Raw genomic sequence first — 16,076 nt, 5'->3', positions numbered from 1 at the left:
CTGTATGGGGCCATGTGCAGCATTATATGGGGCAAATATCTGTATGGGGACATGTGCAGCATTATATGGGGCAAATATCTGTATGGAGCATCTTATGGGGCTATACCCCTGGATCTTGGTATACTGCTTTGGGGTGACTTGTGTGGAAAAGCTTTGGTTATCATTATACCCGTAATGGGGGCTTTGGTTGCCACTACTGAGAGGGGGCACAGGAGGTGGATGTGGCTCGCGACCCTCTTGCAGAGCTGAATGTGGCTGTCAAGGTCAGAAAGATTGGGGACCACTGATCTAGGGGGACCCTACGTCTTTTTTTTTTTTCTTCCTTTTTTAAGGTCCCACATTTTAATAACCAGGAAAGGCTAAGTATACAGCTATGAGCTGATATTAATAGCCTGTGAATATCCATAGGTATTACCCCCTTCCCAGGCTATAAATGTCTGCCCCCAGCTGTCCTCTTTCCCTTTGCTGGTTAATAAAATGTTGGAGGATCTGACTGCATAAATTGTGAAATTGAGGTTTTGTTTTTTTTTTGCAATTTTGAAGCACTTGGATTTTTTCCCCGCTTTCCAGTGCATCACGTTAAAATTAATTATGTATTTCAAAGTGAGAGGGCTAATCACTATGTCACTGACAAGACTGAGTTTCATAGAACAATTTTTTCAACCCATAACATGAAAGCAAGTTTAAAGAAACTCTTCCACTAACATCTTTATTGTTAAATAGTGTATGTGAATGTAGTGTGTGTATTAATATAGTCGCCCCTCTCTCCGGTGTCCAGCGCCGTTCTGCTGCTCTTCTAAGTGACATCAGTGCTCTGCAGACTCCTCCATGGGACACTATGCTCTGCGTGACTTGTAAGTGACTTGTACATTGTAAGCCTATGGAGCATCAGAACTAGGCTTCAGAGGCTTACATTGAATAAGAGATTTCCGGCTCACACAGACTGTAGAATGAGCCGGCAGGTCTTATTTGTGCTGACATTTCAAAAACCTGACCTGCACATCCAAACATAGACTCAGTGTGAACAGGTGCTGAACCTAGAGTCGCCAACTCGTATATAGTTAAGTAAATAAGGCAGCACACTGCAACGCTAGAACATACAAACTTGAAATACGAAATTTGAACTGCATTACTGCACTAGAAATATGAAAAATGAGAGCATTTAGCGCATAAAAATGGCCAATTTTATGTGTACCTGGTAGCCCCTTTACGGCATCTCTCTTACACCAGGTCCTACGCTTGCCTTACCTCGCTGAGAATAAACGTCTCCATCTGAATGGGTACATGTGAAACCTCTTCCTAGACTAAAATTCTCTCTCTCTATGGAGGGGTATTGGACCTGCTGTAATTAAAACACCTGTAGGCTAGGAGGCGGAGTGCACGATCAGAAGGCTAGAGAATACATTTCAAAAACCTGACCTGCACATCCAAACATAGACTCAGTGTGAACAGGTGCTGAACCTAGAGTCGCCAACTCGTATATAGTTAAATAAATAAGGCAGCACACTGCAACGCTAGAACATACAAACTTGAAATACGAAATTTGAACTGCATTACTGCACTAGAAATATGAAAAATGAGAGCGTTTAGCGCATAAAAATGGCCAATTTTATGTGTACCTGGTAGCCCCTTTACGGCATCTCTCTTATACCAGGTCCTACGCTTGCCTTACCTCGCCTTACCTTGCCTTGTGCGCTAAACGCTCTCATTTTTCATATTTCTAGTGCAGTAATGCAGTTCAAATTTCGTATTTCAAGTTTGTATGTTCTAGCGTTGCAGTGTGCTGCCTTATTTACTTATTTGTGCTGACGTCACTCAGAGGAGCAGAAGAATGGAGCTGGACACTGGAGAAAGCGGCGGTAAGTACTATATTAACATGCTCACACTACATTATATGCGTGTATATACATATTTCACAACTTCACAACCCCAGACGTACCCTTTCATGACAGCGGATACCCGACTCTTACAGCCAGGAGCGGTGGCCGTGCGATTGCTTCTTTGAACTCAACTTACATGACAACTGAGATGCAGCTCTCACAGCCAAGAGCGGTGCTAGCACCACCCTCTGCTGTTTAACCCCCTAAATGCAGCAATCGATATCTATTGCAACATTTGGGAGGCTAGGAGAGGGAAGGGGCTCCCTGACCCGTCCGATCGGTGTCCCCACAACATCGAGAGGTCCGATCGTTGCCATGGCAACTTGGGGTCTTCATGACTGCATCCGGATTACCCACCTATGGAAAGCCTGTTAGACCATGCTCAGAGCATGGTCTTAGAGGCTTCTGTCTGTGCAGCATTGACAGGTATAAGGGTATGTGCACACGTAGGAAAAGAGGTGCAGAATTTTCTGCACAAAATCCGCATCTCCTGGCAGAATCCGCAGCCGCGGTTTTTGCCTCTGCGGAATTTTAACATGGAGGGGTGCAGAAACGCTGCAGATCCGCACAAACGTGACATGCACTTCTTTGAAATCCGCAGCAATTCCGCACTGATTTTTCTGCACCATCTGCACAGCTTTTTTTTTTTTTTGCCATTGAATAACATTATACTGTACATCACAGTGCGGATCTGCAGCGTTTCTGCGAGGAAAAATCCACTGTGGATCCGCAGCAAATCCGCATCGTGTGCACATAGCCTTAAGCATTGCAATGCATTATTCCAGCGATCAGAGTGATAAAAGTCCCATAGAGGGACTAAGTAATAAAAATAAAAAAAATAAAAATTGTACAAATATTTTTTAGAAATAACAAAATAAAAAAATTATATTGTACCCATATATTCGTAAAAAAACAAAGTACACGTCTTTGGTATTGTTGCTTCCTGAACAACCCTACTTATAAAACTGTTAGACTAGTAAGGGATTCTTCAGTGAACACCGTCAAAAAAAAAAGAGGCAAAAATCAATGTTTTTTCATCATCGTGCTGAGCAAAAAGTGGAATAAAACTATCAAAAAGGCGAATGTAAATAAGAATGATACCTCTGAAAACACTATCTTGTCCAACAAACAGGCCACCATATAGCTCAATCAGCAGAAAAATAAAGTTGTAGCTCTCAGAATAAAGCAATGCAAAAATTATTTTTCTATAAAATTGTTTTTATTTAACAGCGGCAAAACATAAAAAAAGATAAAAGTGGTATCGCTGTAGTTATACTGACCTAAAAATTAAAGCTGCCTTATCAATTTTACCACACGCGGAACAACATAAAAAAATTCCCCCCAAAAATAAATTTCTGAATTGTTGGTTTTTGTTCATTATTATTCCCAAAAATTGGAATAGAAAGCAAATGAAAAATGTCATGTGTCCGAAAATGGTACACAAAAAAACCTGTCAACTTGTCCCGCAAAAAAACAAGCCCTCACATGAGTCTGTTGTCAGAAATCTGGAAAAATTATAGCTCTCAAATATGGATGGTTAGTGATGATTTAACGTGTTTGGATAATGTCTTATCAGAACACGCTCCGGTATCATCTGAGTAACTTCGGTGTGCTCGTATATTATGTTCGAGTCCCTGTGGCTTCATGATTTGCGGCACATGCAGCGATTGCCTATTTGTTAGCCTCAACACATGTGGGGATTTCCAAACAAACAAGCAATCCCTGCATGTCTTTAGGCTGTCTAAGGCTACTTTCACACATCAGGTTTTTGCCGTCAGGCTCAATCCGGTGAATTTTGAAAAAAAACGGATCCATCGCAAACTATGAAAAACTGATGCGACGGATCCTGGTTTTAGCCAGATCCGACTAGCTGATCTGGCTAATTTGAGAGAGAGGAAAAAAAGAAGAAAAAAAGATTGCATGCTTAGTTTAAAAAAAAAAAAAAAAAAAAAAAAAATGGAGTCCGTCCCCAGAATCCATCATTTGACTTATCCAGCGCCATAGGCTTCCATTATAGCAGACGGCGACGGATCCGTCGCTGTCTGTTTTTTTGACGGACACAAAAAAGTTCCTATGTCCGTTTTTTCCGGCCGCCGGAAAACAAATTTTTAACGGATCCGGCAAAAAACGGATGAAACGTGAAGCCATCCGTCGCTAATGCAAGTCTATGAGAAAAAAACGGATCCGGCAGCAACTTTTGCTGGATCCTTTATTTTCAAAACTCGCCGGATTGTGCCTGATGGCAAAAATCTGTTGTGTGCAAAGGACCTTACAGCTGCAAATCATACAGCCACATAATATTCAAGCACTCCCAAGATGCTCGGATAACACCTGAGTGTGCACTGATAAGATATTGTCCGAGCACGTTCGCTCATCACTAATCGTGATGCAGAAACTTGTTTCTGAGGGAAAAAAACAAAAACGTTTTAGTGTGTGACAGCAGTCAAACAGACTAACACAATATAAATCTGGTATCTCCTGTAATTGCACCGACCCGAAGAATAAAGTCGTTTTATCACTTGTACCGCACCAGGAATTGTGTAAAAAAAAAAAAAATTAGACCGATTCTTGTCTCACACTTATCCTTCGCTCTACCCTGAGCGCTTACATCAGGGTTTCCGTGTAAACCTCTGAAATGTGTGATTCAGATGGAACCTCCAGCAAAAGATTCCCTATAACGAGGCAGATGGAGGCACTGTAGACACCATCTGACTTATGATCCAGCAGTGTGAGACCTTTTATTTTTTTGTGCAAAAAAGTGCCGTCAGCCACAGTTTTGTGTACTAACTCTGCTGCCTCATTATAGTGATTGGATCTGTCGGGCATGTCATCCGAATCATGTTATTTGGAGATTTAGATGGAAACCCTGAAATACAGTAAGTGGTCGGCGTACAGCGCTGGATTGATGTACGGTAATCCAAAATGTTCCCAATAAAAGCTTTAACTCAATCCATAAAAAAGTGAGTCCCTGCTCACGTCTGTCATCTGTCAATGGAAATAAAAGGGGCGTCCATGTTACTGGTAGTGTAAAGGCTCTGGAAAAATGCCACTGTTCTCTGTCCCCCCATAAGAAATTCTCCTAATTCTGAACTCCCAAACCCAAATGCACTTCCGGTGTTTTTCCAGTGGGTCATGGCACCCACAAACCAGAACAGTAAAATCTACACTTTAACCCCTTCATGACCCAGCCTATTTTGACCTTAAAGACCTTGCCGTTTTTTGCAATTCTGACCAGTGTCCCTTCATGAGGTAATAACTCAGGAACGCTTCAATGGATCCTAGCGGTTCTGAGATTGTTTTTTCGTGACATATTGGGCTTCATGTTAGTGGTAAATTTAGGTCAATAAATTCTGTGTTTATTTGTGATAAAAACGGAAATTTGGCGAAAATTTTGAAAATTTCGCAATTTTCACATTTTGAATTTTTATTCTGTTAAACCAGAGAGTTATGTGACACAAAATAGTTAATAAATAACATTTCCCACACGTCTACTTTACATCAGCACAATTTTGGAAACAAAATTTTTTTTTGCTAGGAAGTTATAAGGGTTAAAATTTGACCAGCGATTTCTCATTTTTACAACGAAATTTACAAAACCATTTTTTTTAGGGACCACCTCACATTTGAAGTCAGTTTGAGGGGTCTATATGGCTGAAAATACCCAAAAGTGACACCATTCTAAAAACTGCACCCCTCAAGGTGCACAAAACCACATTCAAGAAGTTTATTAACCCTTCAGGTGCTTCACAGCAGCAGAAGCAACATGGAAGGAAAAAATGAACATTTAACTTTTTAGTCACAAAAATGATTTTTCAGCAACAATTTTTTTATTTTCCCAATGGTAAAAGGAGAAACTGAACCACGTAAGTTGTTGTCCAATTTGTCCTGAGTACGCTGATACCTCATATGTGGGGGTAAACCACTGTTTGGGCGCACGGCAGGGCTTGGAAGGGAAGGAGCGCCATTTGACTTTTTGAATGAAAAATTGGCTGCACTCTTTAGCGGACACCATGTCACATTTGGAGAGCCCCCGTGTGCCTAAAAATTGGAGCTCCCCCACAAGTGACCCCATTTTGGAAACTAGACGCCCCAAGGAACTTATCTAGATGCATAGTAAGCCCTTTAAACCCCCAGGTGCTTCACAAATTGATCCGTAAAAATGAAAAAGTACTTTTTTTTTCACAAAAAAATTCTTTTAGCCTCAATTTTTTCATTTTCACATGGACAACAGGATAAAATGGATCCTAAAATTTGTTTGGCAATTTCTCCTGAGTACACCGATACTTCACATGTGGGGGTAAACCACTGTTTGGGCACATGGTAAGGCTCGGAAGGGAAGGAGCGCCATTTGACTTTTTGAATGAAAAATTATCTCCATCGTTAGCGGACACCATGTCGCGTTTGGAGAGACCCTGTGTGCTTAAACATTGGAGCTCCCCCACAAGTGACCCCATTTTGGAAACTGGACCCCCCAAGGAACTTATCTAGATGCCTAGTGAGCACTTTAAACCCTCAGGTGCTTCACAAATTGATCCGTAAAAATGAAAAAGTACTTTTTTTTCACAAAAAATTTATTTTCGCCTCAATTTTTTCATTTTCACATGGGCAATAGGATAAAATGGATCCTAAAATTTGTTGAGCAATTTCTCCCGAGTACGCCGATACCTCATATGTGGGGGTAAACCACTGTTTGGGCACACGGCAGGGCTCGGAAGGGAAGGCGCGCCTTTTAACTTTTTGAATGGAAAATTAGCTCCAATTGTTAGCGGACACCATGTCGCATTTGGAGAGCCCCTGTGTGCCTATGCAATGGAGCTCCCCCACAAGTGACCCCATTTTGGAAACTAGACCCCCCAAGGAACTTATCTAGATGCATACTGAGCACTTTAAACCCCCAGGTGCTTCACAGAAGTTTATAATGCAGAGCCATGAAAATAAAAAATAATTTTTCTTTTCTCAAAAATGATTTTTTAGCCTGGAATTTCCTATTTTGCCAATGGTAATAGGAGAAATTGGACCACAAATGTTGTTGTCCAGTTTGTCCTGAGTATGCAGATACCCCATATGTGGGGGTAAACCACTGTTTGGGCGCACGGCAGGGCTCAGAAGGGAAGGCACGCCATTTGGCTTTTTAAATGGAAAATTATCTCCAATCATTAGCGGACACCATGTCGCGTTTGGAGAGCCCCTGTGTGCCTAAACATTGGAGATCCCCCACAAATTACCCCATTTTGGAAACTAGACCCCCAAAGGAACTAATCTAGATGTGTAGTGAGCACTTTGAACCCTCAAGTGCTTCACAGAAGTTTATAACGCAGAGCCATGAAAATAAAAAAAAAAAATTATTTTCTCAAAAATGAATTTTAGCCCGCAATTTTTTATTTTCCCAAGGGTAACAGGAGAAATTTGACCCCAAAAGTTGTTGTCCAGTTTCTCCTGAGTACGCTGATACCCCATATGTGGGGGTAAACCACTGTTTAGGCACATGCTGGGGCTCGGAAGTGAAGTAGTGACGTTTTGAAATGCAGACTTTGATGGAATGCTCTGTGGGCGTCACGTTGCGTTTGCAGAGCCCCTGATGTGGCTAAACAGTAGAAACCCCCCACAAGTGACCCCATTTTGGAAACTAGACCCCGAAAGGAACTTATCTAGATGTGAGGTGAGCACTTTGAACCCCCAAGTGCTTCACAGAAGTTCATAACACAGAGCAGTGAAAATAATAAATACGTTTTCTTTCCTCAAAAATAATTTTTTATCCCAGAATTTTTTATTTTCCCAAGGGTTACAGGAGAAATTGGACCACAAAAGTTGTTGTCCAGTTTCTCCTGAGTACGCTGATACCCCATGTGTGGGGGTAAACCACTGTTTGGGCACACGTGGGGGCTCAGAAGGGAAGTAGTGACTTTTGAAATGCAGACTTTGATGGAATGGTCTGCGGGCGTCACATTGCGTTTGCAGAGCCCCTGGTGTGCCTAAACAGTAGAAACCCCCCACAAGTGACCCCATTTTGGAAACTAGACCCCCAAAGGAACTTATCTAGATGTGTGGTGAGCACTTTCAACCCCCAAGTGCTTTACAGAAGTTTATAACGCAGAGCCGTGAAAATAATAAATACGTTTTCTTTCCTCAAAAATAATTTTTTAGCCCAGAATTTTTTATTTTCCCAAGGGTTACAGGAGAAATTGGACCACAAAAGTTGTTGTCCAGTTTCTCCTGAGTACGCTGATGCCCCATGTGTGGGGGTAAACCACTGTTTGGGCACACGTGGGGGCTCAGAAGGGAAGTAGTGACTTTTGAAATGCAGACTTTGATTGAATGGTCTGCGGGCGTCACGTTGCGTTTGCAGAGCCCCTGGTGTGCCTAAACAGTAGAAACCCCCCACAAGTGACCCCATTTTGGAAACTAGACCCCCCAAGGAACTTATCTAGATATGTGGTGAGCACTTTGAACCCCCAAGTGCTTCACAGACGTTTACAACGCAGAGCCGTGAAAATAAAAAATCATTTTTCTTTCCTCAAAAATGATGTTTTAGCAAGCAATTTTTTATTTTCTCAAGGGTAACAGGAGAAATTGGACCCCAGTAATTGTTGCGCAGTTTGTCCTGAGTATGCTGGTACCCCATATGTGGGGGTAAACCACTGTTTGGGCACACGTCGGGGTTCGGAAGTGAGGGAGCACCATTTGAATTTTTGAATACAAGATTGGCTGGAATCAATGGTGGCGCCATGTTGCGTTTGGAGACCCCCTGAAGTGCCTAAACAGTGGAAACCCCTCAATTCTACCTCCAACACACCCCTAACCCTTATCCCAACTGTAGCCGTAACCCTAATCACAACCCTAACCCCAACACACCCCTAACCACAACCCTAACCCCAACACACCCCTAACCACAACCCTAATTCCAACCCAACCCTAAGGCTATGTGCCAACGTTGCGGATTCGTATGAGATTTTTCAGCATCATTTTTGAAAAATCCGCGGGTAAAAGGCACTGCGTTTTACCTGTGGATTTACCGTGGATTTCCAGTGTTTTTTGTGCGGATTTCACCTGTGGATTCCTATTGAGGAACAGGTGTAAAACGCTGCGGAATCCGCACAAAGAATTGGCATGCTGCGGAAAATACAACGCAGCGTTCCCGCGCGGTATTTTCTGCACCATGGGCACAGCGGATTTGGTTTTCCATATGTTTACATGGTACTGTAAACCTGATGGAACACTGCTGCGGATCCTCAGCCAAATCCGCACCGTGTGCACATAGCCTAATTCTAAAGGTATGTGCACACGCTGCAGAAAATGCTGCGGATCCGCAGCAGTTTCCCATGAGTTTACAGTTCAATGTGAACCTATGGGAACCAAAAATCGCTGTACACATGCTGCGGAAAAACTGCACGGAAACGCAGCGGTTTACATTCCGCAGCATGTCACTTCTTTCTGCGGATTCCGCAGCGGTTTTACAACTGCTCCAATAGAAAATCGCAGTTGTAAAACCGCAGTGAAATGCGCAGAAAAACCGCGGTAAATCCACGATAAATCGGCAGCGGTTTAGCACTGTGGATTTTTCAAATCCGCTGCGGAAAAATCTGCATAGGACCAGAATACGTGTGCACATACCGAAACCCTACCCCTACCCCTAACCCTACCCCTAACCCTACCCCTAACCCTACCCCTAACCCTACCCCTAACCCTAACCCTAGTTCTTACCCCAACCTTAGTGAAAAAAAAAAAAATTCTTTATTTTTTTTATTGTCCCTATCTATGGGGGTGACAAAGGGGGGGGGTCATTTACTATTTTTTTTATTTTGATCACTGAGATAGGTTATATCTCAGTGATCAAAATTCACTCTGGAACGAATCTGCCGGCCGGCAGATTCGGCGGGCGCACTGCACATGCGCCCGCCATTTTGGAAGATGGCGGCGCCCAGGAAAGAAGACGGACGGACCTCGGGCGGCTAGGTAAGTATAAGGGGGGGGAGATCAGGGCACGGGGGGGGGGCGTCGGAGCACGGGGGGGTGGATCGGAGCATGGGGGGGGTGGATCGGAACACGGGACGGAGGATTGGAGCACGGGGGAGGATTGGAGCACGGGGTGAGGGATCGCTGTGCTGGGGGGTGGATCGGAGCACGGGGGGGGGTCGCTGTGTGCGGGGGGGGGATCGGAGTGCGGGGGGGTTTGATTGGAGCGCGGGGGGTGTGATTGGTGCACGGGGGAAGCGGACAGGAGGACGGGGGAGCGGAGCACAGGACGGAGGGGAGCGGACCACAGATCGGGGGGCTGGGGGGGCGATCGGAGGGGTGGGGTGGGTGCACATAAGTGTTTCCAGCCATGGCCGATGATATTGCAGCATCGGCCATGGCTGGATTGTAATATTTCACCAGTTTTTTAGGTGAAATATTACAAATCGCTCTGATTGGCAGTTTCACTTTCAACAGCCAATCAGAGCGATCGTAGCCACGAGGGGGTGAAGCCACCCCCCCTGGGCTAAACTACCACTCCCCCTGTCCCTGCAGATCGGGTGAAATGGGAGTTAACCCTTTCACCCGGCCTGCAGGGACGCGATCTTTCCATGACGCATATGCTGCGTCATGGGTCGAAATGGCACCGACTTTCATGACGCAGCGTATGCGTCAAAGGTCGGGAAGGGGTTAAAGGGAACCTATCACCCCCCAGGCGTTTTTTAACTAAAAGAGCCATCTTGTGCTGCACTAATGCTGCATTCTGTCAAGGTGGCTCTTTTAGTTCTGGTCCCTGCCATCGCTGCAATAATCGCTGTTATAATGTGCCCCCTCATACCTCAAATTAGATCTGGGGGCAGGTCTTTCCCCCCACACCACCACAGCCGTCACTCAGGGCCTCTGGGCGCCGCCTCCTCTTCCTTCATTAGCGGTCCCGGCGCCTGCGCTGTTATTTTGTTTTTCGGGCGTGCACAGTTGCGCTGCCCTTCGAACTTACATGCCCTTTCCATGTCCCGGCCTGTGAGAGTGGCCTGGCTTCCATACACTTGTATGGGGCTAGGCTGTACCCTCTAGTCGGCCACGTCACTAAACAACTAGATGAAAAAATGAATACCCCCCACATCAAAACCAACTACAGCTAGTATTTTGTATGACCTCAATGATTTTTAAAACCATCTCAGACTTCCAGACATGGAATGAACAAGTTGGCAACATAATGCAAAATCTATCTTTTTTGATTTTTTTTTTCCTCTTTTGTAACCCGAGAGGGATGACCACTTATCTCTTCAGAATTCACCATAGGTGTTCTTCTCTAACAGTATAGAGCTGTACATCTATGTTTTCATGATAAGGTCAATGAAATGTAGCTCCCTTACACCATCCGCCCTATGCAGCCCTACATAAGGAAACTACGATCACCATATTTCATTGTTGGCACCATGCATGACCGTAAGCTCACGTACATGTTCTACACTATCTTCTTCACTTCCACTCATGCGTTGTGCGCCTCTGAAGCCAGGAAGCGTGCAATGACGTTGCCGATTAGAAACGGCACATGCGCGAGATTTGCAGGGTGCTGGTGGTGACGCCGGCACCTGCAAATCATGTTATCACTCCCACAAGGGCGTAATGGCATGCAAAAAGGCTGATTAGTCTGGGGAAATGAATGCCCCATTGACTAAACAAAACCCTAATTAGCATAAAAAACCCATTTTTTTTATAAATACTTTTTTTTTAAACATGGATATTAGTGACAAAAAGTAAAAAGGCATGGATAGGCAGGGAATATAATAATACATATGTGAATGCTGCTGGATAGAGGGCATAGGGGACCTGACTGGTGCCTTTGACGTCTGTGGTCAGCCCGGGCGTCTCTTTGAGATGTTGCAGACTGTTCCATCTTTGTTAAATTTTTGTATCAATTTTGCTGTAATATTGTGACTGATGAGTAAAGTTTTTCTGATCTTGTAGCCTTCACCTTTCTTGTGTAAATAAATATTTTTGTGACATTTCTCGTCCATGTGGTGCCATTTCTGACCCCATGAAATAAGAATGGGTTTTCTTTGCCAAGTAATTGCCTTTTATAGTCCTCTGTCTGCTGGACACCTGTTCAGTGAATAATTAGATTTACTAGTGGTTGAATTCTTGTTAATTACAATTTTGTAGTCTAAACTTTTAGCTTTGCTGCTATAATTTCCATTGGGGTGTTCTCAGTTTTGCAACATGGTCTTAAATGAATTTGTTAGAAAAATTACAATTTTAGGTGTGCAAAATAACAAATCTTGTTTGGAATCAATGGATCACATTTGTGGAAGTAATATGTAGTATGTTATCCCATAGAAATAGTTGATTCTGAAAGTAAACTAGAGGTGATGCTGAGCACTGTATGTTTTACCTTACATATCCACATAGAATTCTGTTAGTTGCACGTCCCTCTCTTATTTATTGTGCCCCGTAATATTTAATATTCTGGAGAGCTGATCTCCAGACTATCATGATGGACTTTAGTTTCCCGTGATTTCTGCTATCCTCTATGAGGGTGAAGCTATTTTACTGTCTTTGGCAATGTATTAGCTGCTTGTAATGAGAAAATGCGGTTCTGCAAGTGATCTGCCCTATTCATTACATTACAGGTAATCATTGAGGAGCAGAAATTTCTTGTCAGACATTGTTATTGATTAAGCTGATTATTCTCTCCTAGACGTGCGGAGTTTAATCTCTGCAGCACTAAGGAGATCTATTCTCACCAGCAATCTAAGGCAGAGACAAATGAATAGCAAAATTGTGCTTGCATTACAGGAGCTGACAAAAGCACTGCAAGAGAAGTCTGATGACGCAGAGTACTACAGCCAAAGAGCTTATGCGCACATTCTTCTTCACAACTACAACGGTAACCGCCATTTTTCGCACTTGTGTTTTGTTGCAATGTTTCTGCTTACATTTGCTCATTCTCGAAGTGTGGCTAAATTATTGCAAGATTCGGAAAATTAGAATTAAATGGCCATTTTTTGGTGGATGAACATTTTATTCCTGATTTATGTAAACGGTGGCTGATGAAATGACCAATAAGCTGATTATTTTTTTTATGCAGACATGACATAATAAAAGGCTGCATTTAATCGATTGGCCTGCAGACATCTGAATCCTGACACCGTGCGCATTGCACGCTTTCAGGATTCTCTGGTGTTGCTGGTGAGAGCGGGCAGTCACATAACCGCTAGTATTTCTCATGCTCTGCCTTGTTCATTAGAAGTGAATTGTATTGTATCGGATTGAGCCTGGAAGTATGCAGATTGTATACTTGCGATCACGTGAGTGTCTGCTCTCAGTCTTAAAGGAAATCTGTCACCACATTTGTGCCCACGATCAGGAATAGCAGCGTTTTGGATGCAGGTCACATGCGCTGTATCCAAAACGCTCCGTTCTACATTTTAAGCACAGTGGATGGATTTATAGATGGCCCATTCCCACTGTGCTTCTATTTACCGCTGCGTAAACTCACCCACGGTGCGGGTTTAAAAGCTGCAGCTTGTCATATCTAGAGCGGAGATGCTAGTCTTCACTACGTAGTTTCACCCATATCCATTGATTAGATGCAGTAAATCCGCATGATTCAGTGAACACATGCGGATTTACCTGCGTGATTACATCTCAGCGTTATGGACGCAGCGAAAATGCACTGCGCGCAAAGCATTGCTATTTCCTGGTCATGGGCATATAGCCTTAATATGGAAATGCAGACTTATAGAATGCTGAAAACAGTCTTACCTTTAAGTCTCATATAGGATGTGTTGTTGCTGAGAAATCCTCTTGTATCACTTTCTATAACCTCTTCCAGGCTCTGGGCCGTATGGTATGTGGAAGATAACTTTGCCTCCAGAGCTTATTTTACCTGAAGTGGCATTACCAGTGTGATATATGATGGCCGCTCTCTGCTCCCCTGATCTCACTGCAGAGCTGTGTGTGATTATACCGGACACATCTGCAGGTTCCTCTCAGCTTCCATCTCACAGGCAGACAGGGTTACAATATTGTTGCAGTAGAGCAGAACTAGAGAGAAGCAAAAATTTGCAGCGCTTTGGACGCAGTGCATTTCCGCTGCATCCAAAGCGCTGCCTTCTATTGACTGCAGGTGAATCTGCATGTGTTCGCTGAACCGTGTGGATTCACCGCGTCCAATACATTGTATGGGTGAAATAGACATGCTGTGGTCTGGAGAGATGCGTCGCATGTCCGTCTCCACAGGTGAGCAGTTGGCGCCTCTGGACGCATAGTGGACATGGAATTTCTTGAAATCCCATCCACTATGCTGTAACATTTGGCCACTGCGGGTTGGACGCTGCACTAGTACACAGTGTCCAGCCCGCAGCGTTTACTGATCGTGTGCACATACCCTATATGTAAATCAAGCTCTGGAGGCACCATCTTCCAGGCACCATCCGCCCCATATACTGGAAGAGGTAATTTATATGAAGTGATAAAAGATAATTTACTCGGACTCCCATGACAGCACGACGAGAGAGGGGATCCGCCCATTAGGAACAGGAAACCTACAGATACAAAAAGGGCGGTACCTCTCCCTTGCCTCAGTTGGTTTCCTGTTCCTGAAGGGACGGGTGCCTACAGAAGGAGCCCCGGCCGGCCGATTACGGTAGCGGGGGGGGTCTCCTACCTCGGCCGGTGCGGAGATTCCTGGAGACGCCACGGTGGTCCTTGCTGGATTGCACGTCGGTGGCGTTCGCAGCAGGGAGCGGAGTCCGAAGGATTTCCTGCCTCCATCAGCGTCGGCGCAGGTAAGTATTTCCCATTGGTGGCGCAGCGGTGCGGCATGGCTGCGGGTGCCGGGCTCAGATGTGTGGGTGAGCTCCGGAGCGCTGCCGATCCATCCCCGGCGTCCTGTACCGCTCTCAGCGTGTGCTGGAGCGTTTCTGGGTGCAGTGACGTTGGGGGGCGGAGTCGGTAGCCGCTTCCGGGTCGCCGGACGTCTGCGCATGCACAGTCGGTCCAAGATGGCGGCGCCATTCGCATCTGGACGCCGGTTCGTCCGCTAGTCCTCCTGCCCTCCCTGCTGTGTCCGGAGCCAATAGGGATAGCGCTGGCCCATCTGCTGACCGGATCCAAGGGGGATTTAAGCGGGTTACAATGTTAGAACCCTGCTTTTGGTTGCAATTCGTCATGGAGAGTGGTGGTGAGCAGCAGCAGCAGCTGTCAGACGAGGTGCGTCAGAAGCCCAAGCAGAAAGATAGAGGCGACCAGCCCAGTCGTAAAAGCTCATCCGAGCAGGGATCCAGAGCTTCGACTAGGAAAGAACCCCCTCGGATTCCGGTACTTGACTTTGGCGCACGGGTAAGTGATCTACGTGAAAGTTCACTCTGTGACGCGGGCCCCTTATACTTTATCTTTTCAGGGGAAGAAGAGTACGGATAAGTCAAAACATAAGGAGTGTGCCCTCTGTGGAGTCCCCTTACCTGACTCTTGTTCGAAAAAGTTATGTGCCCCCTGTATACAACAGACGGTGAGGTCTACAGGAGTGGTTGGGTGGAAGTGACTTTAGGTCAGATAGTGGTTATCACCTATATTGTCCTCCCCTAGGTAGCAGAAGAGTCCGTGAGTACGGCAAACTTAAAAGAAATGATCCGGCTAGAAGTAAGGGAGTCATTACGATCCCTATCCCAAGCGGAAGGCTCGAAGCATAGGACCCCTCTGGACTCTAATTCTTCAGAAGAGGAAAGAGAAGAAAGTACCTATCTCTCTAGTCCTTTCTCCTCTTCATCAGATGAGGAGTCGGGACGATTTTGTCTACCCTTGGATAAGATTGACAGGGTGGTCAAATCAGTTAGAGGCACGATGGGTATAGAGGAACCCAAATCACAACTCTCAAAACAGGAGTTGATGTTTAGTGGATTAGATTGTAAAAAACATAGATCTTTTCCGGTAAACGAGAAGATCCAAGAATTGATCCTCCGAGAATGGAAAAAAACGGAAAAAAAGGGGGCCTTACCGCCAGCTTTAAAACGCAGGTATCCCTTTGATGATCCGGTGGTGGATACGTGGGATAAAGCCCCTAAGTTGGACGCGGCAGTAGCAAAAGCGTCAAAGAAAGCCTCATTACCCTTTGAGGATATGGGGTCCCTCAAAGATCCTCTAGACAGGAAGGCGGATATCTTCCTTAAAGGTACCTGGGAGATGGCGGCAGGATCCCTCAGACCAGCCGTGGCCGCAACATGCACAGCCAGGTCATTA

The 16,076-nt window shown here is 44.9% G+C and overlaps 1 protein-coding gene across 14 annotated transcripts in view; it reads left to right on the top strand.

Moving 5' to 3' along the window:
• Nucleotides 1-16,076, top strand: part of SUGT1 (SGT1 homolog, MIS12 kinetochore complex assembly cochaperone) — a 184,836-nt gene that overhangs the window by 21,695 nt on the left and 147,065 nt on the right. For all 14 annotated transcript variants that reach the window (XM_069758203.1, XM_069758199.1, XM_069758193.1 and 11 more), the window contains one exon: nt 12,633-12,723. In XM_069758203.1, coding sequence (XP_069614304.1) covers nt 12,633-12,723 — 91 coding nt within the window. The remainder of the gene's footprint in view (nt 1-12,632; nt 12,724-16,076) is intronic.

The sequence above is a fragment of the Ranitomeya imitator genome, chromosome 3, assembly GCF_032444005.1.
Source record: "Ranitomeya imitator isolate aRanImi1 chromosome 3, aRanImi1.pri, whole genome shotgun sequence".
NCBI classification, from domain to species: Eukaryota; Metazoa; Chordata; class Amphibia; order Anura; family Dendrobatidae; genus Ranitomeya; species Ranitomeya imitator.
Note: the sequence above shows the minus strand (reverse complement) of the source record. Positions and strands in the feature narration are given on the sequence as shown.